This window comes from Electrophorus electricus, chromosome 6 (genome assembly GCF_041902795.1).
Source record: "Electrophorus electricus isolate QZ-2024a chromosome 6, ASM4190279v1, whole genome shotgun sequence".
In the NCBI taxonomy this organism is placed as follows: Eukaryota; Metazoa; Chordata; class Actinopteri; order Gymnotiformes; family Gymnotidae; genus Electrophorus; species Electrophorus electricus.
This window is the reverse complement of record NC_137502.1, coordinates 36,027,056-36,047,055: the sequence shown is the minus strand read 5'-3', so window position 1 is coordinate 36,047,055 and position 20,000 is coordinate 36,027,056. Positions and strand designations below refer to the sequence as shown.

The 20,000-nt window shown below is 45.2% G+C and overlaps 1 protein-coding gene across 3 annotated transcripts in view; it reads left to right on the top strand.

Annotated features, from left to right (window-relative positions):
* Positions 1-13,984: 13,984 nt before the first annotated feature.
* Positions 13,985-20,000, top strand: part of LOC113589465 (protein shisa-8) — a 42,805-nt gene continuing 36,789 nt past the window's right edge. Inside the window, exons 1-4 of one of the 3 annotated variants that reach the window (XM_027029145.3) lie at positions 13,985-14,257; positions 15,710-16,148; positions 16,461-16,501; positions 16,613-17,226. In XM_027029145.3, coding sequence (XP_026884946.1) covers positions 16,694-17,226 — 533 coding nt within the window. In that variant the 5' untranslated portion in view covers positions 13,985-14,257; positions 15,710-16,148; positions 16,461-16,501; positions 16,613-16,693. The remainder of the gene's footprint in view (positions 14,258-15,709; positions 16,149-16,460; positions 16,502-16,612; positions 17,227-20,000) is intronic. The other 2 variants (XM_081716741.1, XM_027029146.3) reach the window with 2 other exon arrangements.

Here is a 20,000-nt window from a genome sequence, read left to right as displayed (position 1 = left end):
TGAGGAATTCTGGGACACAGCATGTCTCAAGCTGTAGTCTTGCCAAGTCACTCCACACCACTATGTACTACTCTTCAAACAGGACCATTGGCCGAAATGTCAGCTTGTAGTCAGCAGTACATACCACTTCCTCATACTATTTTAGTGTAATGAATGCATTTGGAAACTTCTACCATTATAGTGTCACCATTTTACACTAATTGTTATATAATTTCTATGCAGGATTATGCTTAATACCACTATAACCTTCTGTTACATGATCCCTCTTGTTGGCAAGATAACATGGATGTAACAATCCTAAGGGGAGTGTAAAGTTACCGAGGATGAGGCGGACACCAATAACTTCTGCATTTATATTGATTTACTTATAATGTACAAACAATGAAAACGATAGAAACAGACATCAATGACGAGAGCACATGGTTAAAGAAATGAAAACAGATCTTCTGAGTTTTTGGGCAGCCAAGAAGCACAGGTGGACATTTGGGATGCGGCTAAAGGAACGAAAATAATAAAACGGCTTCCCTGCCTACCATATACCTTTCCTGATTAATGATATTACAAAGTGGCACCCGCCCCTGACCTACCACATCTATACATTGAATCGCCTGTAACCACGTTACCTTACTTGTCCACACTGAAAGATAGGGGTTGCCTGCCATTCTGTAGCTGCAGCTGTAAAGGACATGTTTTAGTAAATTGACATTTTGGTGTTGTAACGTGTGTCGGCCCGAGTGCCGCAGGGTGCGAGACTCCTGCGACTGGGACGTACATTTAATTTACATATACGACACAACGGCACTCACACTTATCACAAACAATGAACATGAAAGGGTTAACATTAAACAAACACGATACACAAGAATACATCGAACATTATCACGTCACACTCACACACTCACGCTGACAATGACCAACAACCTGCACACTTTAACACGGGTTTATATACATACAGACTAACAAGGTGCAGGTGTGGTTACAAACAAGACAGTCCTCCCACTGCATGTGGCGGGCCGAACCATGTGACTTGAGGGAGGTGAGCGTTCCATGACAGGTGTACTCTTACAGCCACTCATCTACAGTTATGATGCTATTCCTTTCCAAAATTATGTTGTTGCCAATACAGTTATATATTGCAAACCGCTGGTGTTAGTGTAGTTGTTAAATATTGCTGTCATCTGTGGAATACAGAAACCCACTGTGAAACAAACAGTAAATATTTTTCTATTTAATAAAAACTTCTATGTAATAAACTAAGTTCTTTTTAGGTTTAAGGTTTATATTTGCCAACATATATTTACTAATAAAATTGTCCATATTTTTGCGTTTTTAGGGAGGTCATAATAAAAAGATTCTGTTATGGTTACACATGTTGCTATGGTTAAAAGTATGTTGTATGATGCTAAAGAGGACATTAAACCTTAGAAACACCCCCATGTATGACATCATTAGAAGAGCTATGTGACTGATTCAGCCTCACAGTGTGTGTGATAAGTTCTGGGACTGATGACATTGGAGAGAAGTTTCATGTTCTGGGATTGATGACAGTGGTGTGGAATTTCACGTTCTGGGATTGATGACAGTGGTGTGGAGTTTCACGTTCTGGGATTGATGAAAGTGGTGTGGAGTTTCACGTTCTGGGATTGATGACAGTGGTGTGGAGTTTCACGTTCTGGGATTGATGACAGTGGTGTGGACTTTCACGTTCTGGGATTGATGACAGTGGTGTAGAGTTTCACGTTCCCAGTCTCTGGAGATTACACCAAGTCCATCACTGCAACTCCTGATCCCCAAGCTCAGACAGTAACCAACATGGCAGGAAATTGAAGAATTGATAGCAGCGGTTAATGGGCATTTGACAGGAAAATGCCCATTAGATGCCTCTGACCTCAGTGACCTATGCCCCAAGCAACCTCTCCAAGAGTGAGGTCCAGGGTGTGTAAGCACCTGTCTGTGAACAAGTAACACAGGTTTTCTTCATGCAGATATAGACATTGTGTGTTTTGAAATGGGTTACTCCTGTCTACAGTGTCTAAATATCTACAGTATATGTTATGAAAATATTTGGTTTAGAATATTTTTATCTCTCTTTTTTAGTTTTTCAGTAAATAGTAAATGCTCTGTGTTTTTGTTTTATTGTTTGTCACAACCGTGTCCCTCTCAAAGTGCATTTGCAGCCAAAAAGCATAAATTTAACATATTTAAAACTTGTTTCAGTCTGTGGCACACTCACTTCATACCAGTAACCACAACATCACAAGCTCCTCTCAGGGGTCATCAGGTAGGCATCTTCGTTGGAGTTTTGCTGAGTTAAGCCCACGACACCTCCAGATGGCCTCCCTGTTGAGTAAGACCATACCCAGCCCCACTTAGTTAATGCACACTTAGTGCCACCAGTTCCATCTGGGCTCTACTCACTATGCCAGTAGCACACACAGCTGTCCCAATGCAGGCAGTCGCTTCCTAACTCTTAAAATCCATATTAGCCTCCCAAATGACTAAGGTCACAACCAGCCCCACTGGCATCAATAATGCATGCTCTGTGCCACCAGTTACAGCTGGATCTACTATGGTATACAGTGTATATTACTAAATACTGCAAATCCAATCCAATCAGTGTACAGGCCTCAGTGTGTTTGTCCTCCTTTCAGCTTCCAGATGGACCAGATGTTTATCCCAGCAGCCACATTCCAGAATGAAGCAGCCACGTTCCAATACCCAACATCCACATTTCAAAATCCAACTGCCATGGTTCATAATCAATCAGTCCAAAGCTGCTTAAAGTGGAAACACTAGCTCTAGCCATCATAATTTATAATATGGATTCCCACTCTTAAAAATCTTTATAGTTTTTACATTATCAATAAAACTGGATTAAAGTGCATCTGTTTTAGCGTAAAATGTGATATCACGAAGTTAGCTGTCTTGGAAAACCTGTATTAGTTTCTATTAGCTAAGTTTGGCTAACTGAAGTTTTTCATTCTCATACCTTGTAATCTAAATTCAAATAGGTGTAGTTTATACTAGAAATTTCACTAACGTTAGATTATTTTTTAGTCTGGCACATGACCATCATCTTATGAGTTAATAAACAATATTGTGATCTTGCTAGCTTGCTAGACCTTGCTTCCCAACAGATGAACTGCTTTTATCGGCTGGACAGCGACTGTGGATGCAAAAGTAAACTGTTTCATTCATACCAATGTTTCAAACATTGATGATATGAGCTTCACCCTGCTGGGGAGCGTAAAGTCATTGATGTGACATAGATGTCCTTCTGCACTGTGACACTCATACAAACACTCACAGTTTTTAGGCAGAGTTCTAAGACCTCAGTTGTCTAAGAGACAGCTATATCAGATAGTGATATAATATATCAGATAGTGAATTTCAAAAATTTAGTTCTAGAACAGTTACTAATAAGAAATACCTCACTCGGCCAAACCATAACAGCTCCACTGAGAGAAACATGCCTGTTACAGTATGGCCCCTTCTCCCTCGTGTGTGTGTGTCTGTGTGTGTGTGTGTCTGTGCGTGCGTCCGTATTGCCACGCCCTCTTGTGTTGTGCACCTGATCCTTGTTGTGTGTAATTGTCATGAGTGTATATAAGTCTCATGTCATAACGTCAAAGTTGTCGGTGTTTGACCCACGTAGTGTGTTTGTGTGTGTGTTCAGTCATGCTTGTGATTAAAATGTATGTTCTGTTTAACATACTTCGTCCCTGCATCCTCCTTAACCCGTTAAACGTCACAGAAACACAGACCGACCGAGGATGCCTGGGAAAGGCAAGAAGAAGAAGGGGAAGAAAGGAAGTCAAGGCACTCCCACAGCACGTGTAGCGAGGTCTCCCGTGTTCTTGGGCACCCTTCTGACTCCAGGTGTGGAAGCAGGGGAGTCATATGGAACCCCGACGGATGACCGGGACTGGTATAACAATTTCCAGTCCTCGGAGTCGGCCTCTGTGGACCACTACGTTCCAGCGGTAAGACCTTCCCTCATCCTGGCCTCGCTTCATAGAGCTACCGGGAGGGAGGAACCCGCTGATCGATTTTTGGGGGGGGCCCTGTGTATGGTCCGGGATCGGACAGTGCAGAAACCTACGGAGAACAGCCGGACCAAGCGGACCGGTACTCGGAGATGGACTCTGCTGGGTTCTATGGCCCCTACCTGGATGATCATAGGGGAGACACAGATTACAGAGAGACAGAGGAGTGCAGCGATGTCTGTCTGCAATCGGATAGGGGTTCCGATTGTGAGGAGGAAGCTCCAATGGAGGTAGAAGAGTACCCTCATAGGGATCTTCCCTCCCACGGCGACGCCAAAAGCTCAGAGAGGAAGGAGCCTCCAGCACCACCCAGGGCACGCCGCCCAGGTGTGAGCAGGCTAACCCGGGTGGCTACCACGGAGGGACCGTTGTCGGATAAGGACACTCTCCCGCCTGAGGCGAAGAGCTCCAGAGTGTATGCGCCTATGCCGAAGCCTCATGCTGGCAAAAAGGCAGCGGCACCAGTACCAGAACCAAGACAGTCACCAATACCTAGGCTGGCGAGGGATACTTCCAGCCAGGCTGGTCAGTCTTCAACCCAGCCGACGACTGGGGGACTGGTTGGGGTTCCTTCCCCCTTCCCCGGACTATTGAATGTGTGTGGTGGTGTTCATGTGCCTGTCCCTGTCACTGTGTCTGTCCCGATTACAATAAATGTACCGGTCACTTTGTTCCCCTTTGTGTCTGTGCCTGTGCCCGTTAGTGTGTGCGTCCCTGTGTCTGTCAGCTCGCAATGGCCCGTGGTGGATTGTCTGGTCCTCCGACGTCGCCTTTTGGTGTTTGTCTCGGGGCCGCAGCCCGGTAGGCTGGCGCGCTGGGAGTCACGCCCCTGAGGGGGGGCTTGTCACAGTATGGCCCCTCCCCCCTCGTGTGTGTGTGTGTGTGTGTGTGTGTGTTTCTGTGTGTCTGTGTCTGTGTGTGTGTGTGTGTGTGTGTCTGTCTTTGTCTGTGTGTCTGTGTGTGTGTGTGTATCTGTCTGTCTGTGTGTGTGTGTGTCTGTGTGTGTGTGTGTGTGTGTCTGTGTGTGTCTGTGTGTCTGTCTGTGTGTGTATCTGTCTGTCTGTGTGTATGTGTGTCTGTGTGTGTGTGTGTTTGTGTGTCTGTGTGTGTGTGTCTGTGCGTGCGTCCGTATTGCCACGCCCTCTTGTGTTGTGCACCTGATCCTTGTTGTGTGTAATTGTCATGAGTGGAACATGTGTCGTATCATCAAAGTTGTCTGTGTTTGACCCACGTAGTGTGTTGTGTGTGTGTTGAGTCGTGCTTGTTATTAAAACGTATTTTCTGTTTAAGGTGCCTTGTCCCCACATCCTCCTTAACCCGTTGAACGTCACAGTGCCAGATCTCACTTATTAATACAAGATAAAGTTCACCACACATTCACTATGTCAGCCCTCCAAGACTGCAATATGGGTGTTATTATAATGAATAATAGATTCTTCTCATGTGTAATGGCTAGTTTGTTACAGAGTTTTCATGGAAGCATGGGCTACTGTAGAGTGGTAAGAGGACAAGGTTGGTAGGTTAGACAGGGTTAGAGGGTTAGACAGGGTTAGACAGGGTTAGTGGGTTAGACAGGGTTAGAGGGTTAGACAGGGTTAGAGGGTTAGACAGGGTTAGTGGGTTAGAGGGTTAGACAGGGTTAGACAGGGTTAGAGGGTTAGACAGGGTTAGTGGGTTAGAGGGTTAGACAGGGTTAGAGGGTTAGACAGGGTTAGAGGGTTAGAGAGGGTTAGAGAGGGTTAGACAGGGTTAGAGGGTTAGACAGGGTTAGTGGATTAGAGGGTTAGACAGGGTTAGAGGGTTAGTGGGTTAGACAGGGTTAGTGGGTTAGAGGGTTAGACGGGGTTAAAGAGGGTTAAGTGGGATGTGCGCCTATCAGCACCAGTTACAGCAGGTGAGTATTTTTCTCCTACAGGACAATGATGTGAGGTCCATACACAACACACACACACACACACACACACACACACACACACACACACACACACACACACACACACACACACTCACACACACACTCGCACACACATATTAAAATAGACCCACTCCCAATCTAAGTAAAAATAATAGTTTAAAAATAGCAACATCATATTCAAGAGTCTATCTTTATGTCTGTTACATCTGTCAAAGCAGAGGCCAAAAGAAAGATAAACTGTATGTATGAGAAATACCAACATCTGACTGACAGTACAAAGTGAGCTTCACTCTGCCAGGGAACATGAAGATTTCACTTTCTGAACTGATTTGTTTCTGCACCGTGACACTCGTACAAACACTTCCAGTATTTCTGCAGAGAAAAAAAAGTTGTGGGAACTTTAAATTGACAGCATCATGCACTTTGAAAATACACTTTCACTAAACTTATGTCTGCCACTAACGATCTCTCTCTCTCACTCACACACACACACACACACACACACACACACACAGACCCAGCATTGCTTATCTTGAAACACAACTCTTCCAAGCCCCACTAAAACACTTTCTTGTGTCTAACGAAGTACAAAGATGTACATGTAAGGTTAAGCATGAATGTGTGTGTGATTGTGTGTGAATCTGTGTGTGTGCACGTGTGTGCGCATGCTTGTGTATATGTTCGGGGTTTAGAGGTGAGGTATCTGGTGGTGGGGGTTTTGTCTTCCTGACAAAGTGCACTCACTCACACACTCACTCACACTCTCACTCAATCACTCACTCACTCACTCACACTCTCACTCACTCACTCACTCTCACTCACACTGTCACTCACTCACTCACTCACACACTCACTCACTCACACTCTCACTCAATCACTCACTCACTCACTCACACTCTCACTCACTCACTCACTCTCACTCACACTGTCACTCACTCACTCACACACTCACTCACACTCTCACTCAATCACTCACTCACTCACTCACACTCTCACTCACTCACTCACTCTCACTCACACTGTCACTCACTCACTCACTCACACACTCACTCACTCACACACTCACTCACTCACTCACACTCTCACTCACTCACTCACTCTCACTCACACTGTCACTCACTCACTCACTCACACACTCACTCACTCACACACTCACTCACTCACTCACTCACTCACTCACTCACACACTCACTCACACTCTCACTCAATCACTCACTCACTCACTCACACTCTCACTCACTCACTCACTCTCACTCACACTGTCACTCACTCACTCACTCACACACTCACTCACTCACACACTCACTCACTCACTCACTCACTCACTCACTCACACACTCACTCACTCACACACTCACTCACTCACTCACACACTCACTCACTCACACACTCACTCACTCACTCACTCACTCACTCACTCTCACTCACACTGTCACTCACTCACTCACTCACACACTCACTCACTCACACACTCACTCACTCACTCACTCACTCACTCACTCACTCACTCACTCACACACTCAGGCCTCAAAAAAACGTAGTGCTGATGCAGCCACCACCTTACCTCCTGCAGCCCTCTCTCTCTCTCTCTCCCTCCTCTTTTCTCTCTCCTTCATCTCTTTCTCTCTCTTCCTCCTTTCTCTCTCCTTCATCTCTCTTTCTCTCTCTCTCTCCCTCCTCTTTTCTCTCTCCTTCATCTCTTTCTCTCTCTCCCTCCTCTTTTCTCTCTCCTTCATCTCTCTTTCTCTCTCCCTCCTCTTTTCTCTCTCCTTCATCTCTCTTTCTCTCTCCCTCCTCTTTTCTCTCTCCTTCATCTCTTTCTCTCTCTCTTTCTCTCTCTCCCTATCTCTCTTTCTCTCTCTATCCCTCCTCTTGTCTCTCTCCTTCATCTCTCTTTCTCTCTCTCTCTTTCTCTCTCTTCCTATCTCTCTTGTCTTTTTCCTTGCATCTTTTTCTCATTGTATTTCCAAACATCCAAACATCCCACTGATAAATACAAAACAAAGAGGGTGGCAAGTGTGTTTACTGGTTTGGGTGGGTTATTGCGAACAGCTAATATATTGTGCTTGTTTTTTCTCCTAATAGGATGGCCAGTTTCTCAGTATTGGAGAGACAGGTCAACTCGGGGTGCACCATTTCAAATTTGCATTTTGTGTAACTGTTCAAATATTTCACAGTCAGTAAGAATGTGCCTGTAATGGATTAATATAATCCTAACCCTCTATTGGATGATTTTAACCATAAACCTCTACTGGATCATTTTCACCCAAACACGCTATTATTTTTGTACTGCTGGCAGTTAGTTTCTTTCTCTCTCTCTCACTCTCTACCTCTTCCTCTTTCTCTCTTTCACTCCCTATCATTTCCTTCCTCTCTCTCTTGCTCTCTCTCTCTGAAATCTTAGCTGTAATTCTGTCTTCTCTTCATTAGTCCCCAGCACTGCTGCGGTAGAAGCAAAGTCTTGACAGGCCTCAGAATCGGGCCTCAGTGTCAGCAGTTTCTCCTCCCACCTGCACAAAAGAAGAACAGTTAGTCGTGTGTGTCCCCCCCCCCCAACTCTTACACACCTGATTCAACTTCTTGGCAAAGTACACAGCCATATGTAGCTGAGTCAGGGGTGGTGGAGGGATGAAACAGCACGCCTCCTGAGAACTGAAGTTATCTTTGCTTAACCTCCCCTAAGATGTGCAATGTTAGTGAACTCCCTTAAGATGTGTAATGTTACTGATATCCCATAAACTGTGCGATGTTACTGATCTCCCCAAGCTTTGTAACATTAACATTACTGACCGGGGAGATCAGATGTCTGACTTATTACTGATCTCTCTTAATTGTGTGATTTTACTAAACTCCCCTAAGATGCATGGTGTTACTGACCTCCCCAAGCTGTGTAAGGTTACTGACCTCCCCAAGCTGTGCAACATTACTGACCTCCCCTAAGCTCTGTGACTTGTTACTGATGTCCCCAAACTGTGTGATTTTTCTGACCTCCCTTAAGATGTGTGATGTTACTGATCTCCCCAAGCTGTGTAACTTTCCTGACCTCCCTAAGATGTGTATCGTTATTGACCTCCCTAAGATGTGTAACGTTACTGACCTCCCAAAGCTATGTGATGTCACTGACCTCCTCAAGCTGTGTGCCTGTAGTATGAGGTCAGTATGACACTAGATCTGTGGCTCCTCCCAGCCCTTGGGACCATCCTCCACCTGGTGGGTGTGGCTTTGTCTCTGCTTCTGCAAATTTTCATAACACAGGCTCTGCTCTGACCTTGTCTTTGAAGTTTCATCAGATTACCAAACACTAAATGATTTGATCAAAACATGATTTAACACCGTTAAATAAATAAGGGGCGGATGGATTTTGATTCTCCTCCCTTCACTGAAGAGAGAGGAAGTTGCTCAGCCAGCCCGTAAATGTGCGTCATCTTCGTGTATTCCTCATTACACAGAACGTTTGCCCTGCATGCTCCAAAACAGAGTCTGCCACTCAGATGAATATTTCACTCAGACTAATAAATTATTTCACCTGAGAGTGAATATTTCATCACCTCAGCAGCGATAAACCCTTGGGGCTGTTTTTCAGAAAATTTTAGAAAATTGTGTCCTTCTTAATGGAAATATGGACACAATTCCATTCTTGCTGTGTCTTCATCAGCTGGCTGAACACAGTGGTTCATATATTCACACTTCTCATAAGTGCCACACAGGGTGAACGATGTCATCACCTCCCTATCAGTCACATTACAGAACCTTCCCTCTAGTCTGCATCTGTGGAACTGTAGCTCTAGCTTTTTGTTAGCCCCAGCTGTGTTTAGTTAGCTTTGGAGCTAACTAAACACACACACACACACACACACACACAGCTCTGAAATGCAGTGATTGTACAATGCTTTATTTCAGCACGTACACAGCACCACACAGTGGCATGTAATATAGCTGTGTGCAGAGTTGACCACACATATGAAGGTGAATTTCATGTTATTTAAATCAGCTATCATGTCCCAGTAACAGTTAGTCCATTTAGACATATTTAAGAATAAGTTCCTGTTGAGTGCAAAAAATTCTTTTGAAATGTAATTTCTTCCAGTTTCTTCTCCATTCTCAAAACATGAATGAAACAAGTAGTAGGCCCAAGAAAGGTCTTTCAGAAACTAGTAGACTGTGGAACTGTAAAAACTAGTAATTTAAACAGTTCCACTAGAATTTAACGAATAGTGCAAAGCTCCTTAGAGTAAGACTTGATTTCATTCTGGTTCAAATTTCACACACATTTCATAGAAGCACATCTCCAGTCCCATGTCTCCATACACTCTGGCCATGCCCATTGTAGGCCATGCCCCTGTCATTGTGCCTTCCACACTCCATGTGCATGTTATACATTCTGCAGATGCCCAGATGTGGAACCTTCAGAGGATTATGAATCAGGGGACTGGAATGAATAACATCTCTCTCTCTCTCTCTCTCTCTCTCTCTCTCTCTCTCTCTCTCTCTCTCTCTCTCTCTCTTTCTCTCCTTTCCTCATTCTGTGGAGTGAATGCAGCATCTGCTGACTGAAACAGATCCTGTCTGCATGTGGCCAAGTTACATGAACACACGTGCACTTGAACACACATGCATGTATAGGTTAATCCACTTCATATCAAGTTGAACTGTAAAAATATTTTACTATGTGTAGTGAGAGAGACAGGAGGGAGAAAGGTGGAGACAGAATGAGCGCAAAAAAGAACAGGAAAGACAGTGAGGAGAGAAGGAGGAGATTTTTAAGATGAGCTTCATCTCACCCTCTTTCACACTACATCAGTTCACCCCAATAGATCACAACACTGAGAGAGAATATCTATGACACACACACACACACACACACACACACACACACACACACACACACACACACACACACGCACGCACGCATGCACACGCACACACACATACACACACACACACACACACACACACACACACACACACACACACACACACACACAACCACCACCAGCAGTAGGATCTAGGTCACATTCTTTCAAGTGGAATAGCAACTAGATACAAACCTGTAGCTGAAATCAATATACAGTGTACAACAATTCAATCATGTTGAAATACAGACAAGGAATGTGTGTGTGCGTGTGTGTGTGTGTGTGTGTGTGTGCGTGTGTGTGTGTGTGTGTGTGTGTGTGTGTGTGTGTGTGTGTGTGTGCGCGTATGTGTGTGTCTGTGCATGTATGTGTGTGTGTGTCCATGCAGAGAGTATATTTTAAACTACACTGTTCTTACTATAGCCCACAGACAAATGAGTCTCACTGCAATGATTGTCGTAGTATTTCTCTCTGTATTTCTCCCTGTATTTCTCCCAGTATTTCTCCCAGTATTTCTATTTCTCCCTGTATTTCTCCCTGTATTTCTATTTCTCCCTGTATTTCTCCCTGTTTTTCTATTTCTCCCTGTATTTCTCCCTGTATTTCTATTTCTCCCTCTATTTCTCCCTGTATTTCTATTTCTCCCTCTATTTCTCCCTGTATTTCTCCCTGTATTTCTATTTCTCCCTGTATTTCTATTTCTCCCTCTATTTCTCCCTGTATTTCTCTTCATCTTACACATCAAAAACTCCACAAGTAAAGTGACTGCCCTTTGAGTGCTTAAGTAATAGACAGAAGGTGAAAGATAAGGGAGAGAATAGTGGTGTGTGTATGTGAGAGAGAGAGAGAGAGAGGTGTGGATGTGTGTGTGTGTGAAAGAGATGGGTGGAGAGGTGTGTGTGTGTGTGTATGTGTGAAAGAGAGGGCTGGAGAGGTGTGTGTGTGTGAGAGAGAGGAGTAGAAGGTGCGTGTGTGAGATGTATTAGATCAGTACTATATGATCTAATGAGATGGGCAAACAGTATTTGATTACAGTTTACTGTGTTGTTTGATTACAGTTTACTGTGTTAAACTGCTCAAATGGTCTTTACTTTGAAAACAGTGAAAGTAGCAGAATACAGCTATGCATTTGTACAGTTGTACACACACAGACACACACACACACACACACACACATGCATGCACATAATTATTTTGCTACAGTCACAAATCCCATTAGCATAATCTCTATCATTCTATTAATGTACAAGACGCAGTGTCTGCTCTGTTTTCCTATGGCAAATAACGCTCTTATAAGACATAATAGTTCTTACAGTGCTCATTACAGACACTGTAATGCCCAGTCCACTGCATCGTCCTCCTCATTCCCTCTTCATATTATAGGACCTACTGATCTCCAGTCAGCTTTACCAGGCATCACCCTCTGCTCTCCCTCTCCATATCACAGGACCCACTGATCTGCAGTCAGCTTTACCAGGCATCACCCTCTGCTCTCCCTCTCCATATCACAGGACCCACTGATCTGCAGTCAGCTTTACCAGGCATCACCCTCTTCTCTCCCTCTCCATATCACAGGACCCACTGATCTGCAGTCAGCTTTACCAGGCATCACCCTCTTCTCTCCCTCTCCATATCACAGGACCCACTGATCTGCAGTCAGCTTTACCAGGCATCACCCTCTTCTCTCCCTCTCCATATCACAGGACCCACTGATCTGCAGTCAGCTTTACCAGGCATCACCCTCTTCTCTCCCTCTCCATATCACAGGACCCACTGATCTGCAGTCAGCTTTACCAGGCATCACCCTCTTCTTTCCCTCTCCATATCACAGGACCCACTGATCTGCAGTCAGCTTTACCAGGTGTCACCCTCTGCTCTCATAAGATGCCTGATGCCTATCACATACCCTCTCGTTGTCATAGCTGAAGATTATATCCAGTTCTGCGAGAGGGATCTGACATGTTTTATAGGCAGTAACACCAGCATACACACCAGGGCACACAAACAGTGCACATTAGAGAATGCAAGGGAAAAATATGTGATGCCAGAGCTTTGCTGAGATGGTTCAGGTGATGTACGATGTTTGGTTTGAGTGCATGAGGGCAGTAGATCAGAGACAGAGAGAGAGAAGGAGGAGAGGAGATTAAAGGCCAGCACTGTACCCTTCGTGTCCTCTATTTCTCCCTTGGGAATCATCCCCCTCTCCATCCTCCCATGCCCCTCCCCCACCTTTGCTCTGCAATATATCGTATGTCAACTGCCATTAAAAACCTCTCAAGTGTGTGTTATTCTTCATGCAAGTCAAAGTGTTGAAGAGAGAGAGAGAGAGAGAGAGAGAGAGAGAGAGAGAGAGAGAGAGAGAGAGAGTGAGAGAGAGAGAGCATTCCTAAGCTGTGTGACAAAGACAACATTATGGGCACATTACATGTATTTGGCTGGCAAAACCTGAAAAGTGTTGTGTGAAAGAACACAGAAAGGAATAATGACAGTGAAGATTCCACTGTCACTATATATAAAGGTGAAATATTTAGCAGTAAGCACAATATAGTATGCCTTCTGCTGCTAACAGTGTTTAGTGAGTACTACGTATGGTATGTATTCAGAATTGCTGAATGTAGTGTGTAATATGCTGTTCTGTTTGGTTTGCAGTATGTTATATATATGCTTTGTAGTATACATACAGTATTCGGTGTAGTGTGTATCGTCGTATGCAGTGTGTATTATGCAGTATAGTGTGTGTAGCATGTACTGTGTACTGTGCTATCACACACACACACACACAGACACACACACACTAACTAAGGGAGGGGATTACAGAGTGGAATGAGTAGAGAGGTAGAAGACTTGAGCAGGTACACAATATAAAGAATAAAAGAACTGAAAAAAAAGAGTATTATAAAGCAAAGGGATAGAGAGATAGACAGAGAGAAAACAGAGGGAAAGAGAGAAAGAGAGAGAAATAGGCAAGCCAGAGAGGAAGGGAGAGGTGAGAAGGTGTCAATGACAAAGCGAGAAAGTGTGGAAAGAGATTTGGGAGGAGAGAGATACAAAGGAGGCAAAGAAAAGAAGGAGGCGGGGAGTCAGCTAGTGAGGTGATGTTGAGGGAGGGGAGCGAGAGGGAGGCAGTGTGTGTGTGAGACAGCTCTCTCATTCGCTGCTGACTGCGCGCGGGAACACAGCCTCTCCGGATCACGGGACCAGCCGCTGCTAGAGATCGCAGCACACACAGCCCAGCGACGGAGAGGAGGAGAGGAGCCAGGGACGAGCGGCTGCCCTCCGTACGCTGGCCCGACCCCGCTGAGCCATTCTCACTCGCACGCTCTTTCCTGAGGAGGCAGGGCGGCAGCACCAGAGAAAACACATACATATAAAGATATATCTATAACACGACTATACATATATCAATATAAAGTATGCCTGTTTTCCTAAATCACGGCACCTGGGTAAGACCTGCTTTCTGCGTTTGCACAGAAGAGCTTTAGCAGGCTGCCTGATTTTCAGGATTGGTAGAGAAGCCTGTCTGCTACTGGGCAGTCTATATGGCTGTATGACTATAGGGTAGTCTACATGTCTGTATGATCATAGAGCAGTCTACATGGCTGTTGGGCTTCAGGGCAGTCTACATGTCTGTATGACTATAGGGCAGTGTGCGTGAGTGAACAGGGTAGGATGGTGCTGGTTGCTAGGATGGGTATGGGGAGGGGAGGGAAGTTAGGGGGTGGGGGTAGAGGTGAGGGGCGGGGTAGGGGGCGGGGTAGGGGGCGGGGTATAGGTGAGGGGTGGGATGGGGGCGGGGTAGAGGTGAGGGGAAGGATGGGGGGGTAGGAAGTAATGCCTATAGGTGGAAATACAGGCAGAATTAAAATAGGTGCTGTGCAGGACTGTATTGGGGCTGGTATTGTTTTGCCATGTTTACTGTGTGTGTGTGTGTGTGTGTGTGTGTGTGTGTGTGTGTGGGGGGGGGGGGGGGTGGGGGGTTTTTGTTTTGAAAGCTCATTAGGTTTAGGGAGGCAGAAAGAGGCTAATTCAGTAATTCGGTGATCTCATTCAGCTCTCTACCTCTCACTCCCACTCGTGCTCTCTTTGCCTCGCACACACACACACAGCCGCATATACACATGCACACACATAGAAAGAGGCACTTCCAGAATTGTTTGGGTAAATTGTGTGTGTGTGTGCGTGTGTGATGGATAAAGAGAGCAGAAGAGAATTTGAAAGGCTAGACAAGAAAACAAAAACACCACAAAGTGTCTCAAACGATCTGAAATCTAAAACATCTCCAATGAAAAACAGAAAATCTATATAAACAACCCCAAAATACTAAAAATATTGACAACACATACATACAACATTTTTTTCTTCTGACCTCTGAAGTCTTTGGTAAAAACACATGCTTCATGAGAAGGTACTTCTCCCTAGTGGGCAATCATTCAGATGGTGCTGCTTCTTTGTGAGGTGTTGTTCACATGGTACTTCTCAGTCAGGAGTCCATTACCAGCTAAATATTTTACCATCTGTCCCCAAAACAACCAAAGCTTTCAACCACACAATCTCAGATGTGTAAGCGTTAGCTCTGCTAGTGGAGAGATCTGGACGAGGGTTGTGTGGTGTCAGAATCAGTGGTGCATATGTTGGCTAAGAGTGTGATCTGTGCTGGGTGGATGTCAAACACACACACCACTTCACCAGGGAACTGCATTAAATACATACTCCTCTTTTATACAATACTACAACAAACTCTGTCATTTCTCACAGAACCGTGTCAAACTCAATTTGCGCTTCTACAAAGAACCATGTCAAAATCTGTCCATCCGTAGAGAAGCATATCCAGCACCCCCTTTCAGGGCTCGGGGCAACTAGCTCTACTCACATCTGCCTGTGATCTCTGTTCACAGGGGTGACCACAGAGCTGTACAGGCCAGGACAAGAGATAGCTGGACAGTGTGGCACACAGCTCGGAATATAGGGGAGACATAACATTTACAAAGAACACATCAACCTGTAAATAGAAATTTGGGATGCATTGTGCCTCTTTCTCACTGCTTGCCAAGTGTTTGGTGGGACAGGGGTTGCCGCAGATACGATGCATTATCCATATCGTCAAGGTCACAGATGGGTTCTAAAAGTGCCATGGAAACAGCTTGGTTGTCTTAGAGCCCAGTAATATGGTTACAGCCATCATGTGTTACAAGCGTTGTCGAGGATACGGACAGCCGCATTGTGAATGAAGTGGACTGATCCTTTGGGAGGGAGGTACCATGCTGGAGTCCAAGCCCCTGACTGGATGACTGGATCTACTGGATATTTATCAAGAGGCCTCAGGGAACATCATCTGTGGGTGACACTCTGATTCTCCCTGCACTGTCTCTCTCTCTGCTTCTCTCTCTCTCTCTCTCATTATCTATCTGTCTCTCTTGGTTCTGTCTCTCTCTCATATGTGGGTGTGTAGATGTCGTCAGTGATTGTGTTGGGTGCTGAGCTGGCGTGGACAGATGTGCAGTCCAGGGTGATTGATTGTCTCCCTCTCTCTCCATCTCTCCTCCCCTCTCTCTCCCTCTCCCACTCTCCCTTTCTCTCTTCCTCTCTCTCTCCTTCTCCCTCTGTCTTCCTCTCTCTCTCCCTATCTGTCTCTGTCTCTGGCTGTAGTGTTGCCTCTGTGCTGAGGTGGGCAGGTCTGTGCCAGATCAGTGAGTCCACCTACTCTCTTTCTGCATGACTCCACCCCTTCTACTCTCTTCTCTGTATGACTCCACCCTTTCTACTCTATTTCTGACTCCTCCCACTTGCTCCCTGTGTAGGTCCAGTACAGAGCCTGCTACCACAGGCTGTTCTTCACCCCTTGGGGCTGTTCAGGAACCCCTGAGCACTACAGGGTGAGAATGACATTCCGCTCACTCTGTGCCCTTTTCACTCTCGCCCTGTGCATGGCGACCCCTTCCTACACCCAGACCACCGTCGCCACAGACATACAGGTGGCCAATCGGACGGTCGTCCCGTCCGGCTCCCCCGAGCTCAAGCTCACGCCGGCGGGTGAGGATGACAGCATTCCCATTGGAGGCAGCCGCTGCTGGGGCTACTACGACGTGATGGGCCAGTGGGACCCGGCGTTCAACTGCAATGCCGGCATTTACCTCTTCTGCTGCGGCTCCTGCTACTACCGCTTTTGCTGCCAGTTCCGCATCCACAGCCTGGACCAGACATCCTGCTCTAACTACGACACACCCGTCTGGGCCAACACAGGACGGCCCTCTGCCCCCGTCACCGAGGTGCAGGAGCAGGCGGACCGCGACCGCACACACATGATCGTCTACATCATCTGTGGAGTGGTGGCCATCATGGTCCTGATAGGAATCTTTACCAAACTGGGTGTGGAGAGGAGCCGAGGACGGCAGACTGATATGAGAAACTCCAGGTATATGTGTGTGTTTGTGTGTAAGTGTGAGTGTGTGTGTGTGTGTATGTGTGTGTGTGTGTGTGTGTGTGTGTGCGTGTGTGTGTGTGTGTGCGTACTGGTGAATTATTTGTGTTTTTTAAAGTTTTGGTCTATAGTTAAATGGTACATAGTAGGAAAAGGTGGGATATTGTGGTCACACTTGCAGGATGGGTAAGCTTATGGCAACTGTATGAGGAGTCTGTTAGGGGCAATGAGTGTGTAAGGCATGCTGAGTGTGTGTCTGAGTGATGACCCCTCACAGAGTGATGATGAGTGTGTGTGAGGGGATATGAGGAGTGTGTGTGAGGGGCAAAGTATGTGCGTGAGCGATGCTGAGTGTGTGTGTGTGTGTGTGTGTGTGTGTGTGTGTGTGTGAGGGGTCATGAGGAGGGTGTGTGAGGGACAATGTATGTAGTGTGTGTATGGGTAGTGTGGGTAGTGTGCTGGGTAGTGTGTGTGTATGATAGCATGTAAGATATTTTTTATCACAGCATGAGATTTTTGGACTTGGACATTTGTAAAGCTGCTTTGTGACAACAACAGTTGTAAAAAGTGCTATATAAATTAATTTGATTAGATTTTAATTTGATTTCTTATCACAGCATGAGGGATATGTGTGTGTGTGTTAGTGATATGGGTTAAGTGCTAGATGAAGTGTTACCACTGTACAGGATGTGATGCTGATTTATACCTCTGTAGTAGCACAGCAGAAAATCCACAATGTAAAGCAAGCTATTGTGTGTGTGTATGTGTGTGTGTGTGTGTGAGAGAGAGAGAGAGAGAGAGAGAGAGAGAGAGAGAGAGAGAGAGAGAGAGAGAGAGAGAGAGAGTGAAACAGACTGAAAGCAGAAAGAGGAGATTATATTGATCAGCACAGAGAAATCCAATCAGGCCAGCTAGGCTGGATCCAGTCAAGTGAGTAAGGACATAAAATCTATTTATATAGCTCAGACTTAACAACGCAGCAACTTCACAACACTAAAAAACAAATACAAAAACAGCAGAATTCTATGCACAATAAATGTAGAAAATGCAAAGCTGGTACAGTAGATTTACTCAAACACCTGTTAAGGAGTACATCTCTTTAGCTGTGCTTTAAAAGAATCCACAGAATGGGGACAGGAGTGAGCAAAGTGTTCCAACCTCAAACGCTCAAAAGCGAGTGTGTGGACCATGCGATAGACCCGAGCTCATTTGATCTAAGAGAGCAAGCTGATGCATGAGGATGGAGTCGATCACCAGCATAAGTGGGAGCCTGACCATGCAATGCTCTGTAAGTAATGGGAAGAATGTTAAAGTGGATCCTATACACAACAGGAAACCAGTGGAGAGATTTTAGTAAAGGGGTTATGTGGGATTGTCTATTGAGTAGTCATGTAGCAGCATTCTACATTGCCTGCAGACGATTTATGGCAGATCTACTAAGCAAGTAGAAACGGACATTAAAATAATCAATGTGAGGACATTATAATAATCAATATGAGGTGAAATAAAAACATGTATGGGCATCTTTAATATTTGAGACTATAGATCTCAGTTTACTAATATTGCATATATAGTCAAAACATGATCAGGTCAGTTGCTTAAAATGAGTGTCAAACAACAGGGACTGGTTAAATATAGCACCTAGATTACACTGCAATCCACTCCCCACACGCACACACACACACACACATACATACACACACACACACACACACACACACACACACACACACACACACACACACATGCACACTCATGCACACATACACACATACAATCATGCACATGCACACACTCACACACACACATCCAAATAGACTCAAGCACATACACACCCACACCCACACAAACACACGCACACACACAGACAGACAGACACACACACACACACACACAACCACCACCACCAAGCTGGATCTCTTATAATTACTTACACACACATACGTACATGTGCAGTCTAGGCCACAGTTCTAACCTAATAAAGTGACAGGTTGTGGGATGGTATGGGACAGTGACTACCATCTGAAGTGTCTCGTTAAAGTCCCACATGCAGGAAGAGAGGACTTCAGGACGCGGCCTCAGAATGTAGGGCAGAGCATATAGGGTTCTTTCATGGGGGTCTCTAAGAGGGTAAGAGTGAGAAATGGACTGATAGAATAAGTGTGTGTGTGTGTGTGTGTGTGTGTGTGTGTGTGTGTGTGTGTGTTTGTGTGAGTAATTATAGACTGGGTATGTTCTGCTTGTCCACAGATTTACAGAATCTATGTGTGATTTTTCCATTGTGTGTTGATGCAATGGCTCACTAGCAAGTTTAATGAAAATGGTTTTGAATTACTCAGTGTGTGTGTGTGTGTGTGTGTGTGTGTGTGTGTGTGTGTGTGTGTGTGTGTGTGTGTTTGAGAGAGAGAGAGAGAGAGAGAGAGAGAGAGAGAGAGAGAGAGAGAACCCAATTAGAGTAACTCACTTTAATAATATATCATGAATCCAGCGTGGCTTTCACAGAGACTGAGTGGGTGATTTAGGTCACACGCACTCTTCCTCTGACTCTCTCTTTCTATATATCTCTCTTTATCTGTCTTCTATCTCTCTTTCTTTGTGTCTCTCTTTCACACATTTTGCTCACAGTTGTTTCTTCCCACTCTCTATGCCCCACTCTTTCTCACTCTATTCTGGATGAGAGAGTTTATTTGTTTTGACTGAGTCTATTTGAATCTCGTGATCCTGCACAGAACACAGATTTCTTCTCAGTGTGGTTAAAAATGCATCTC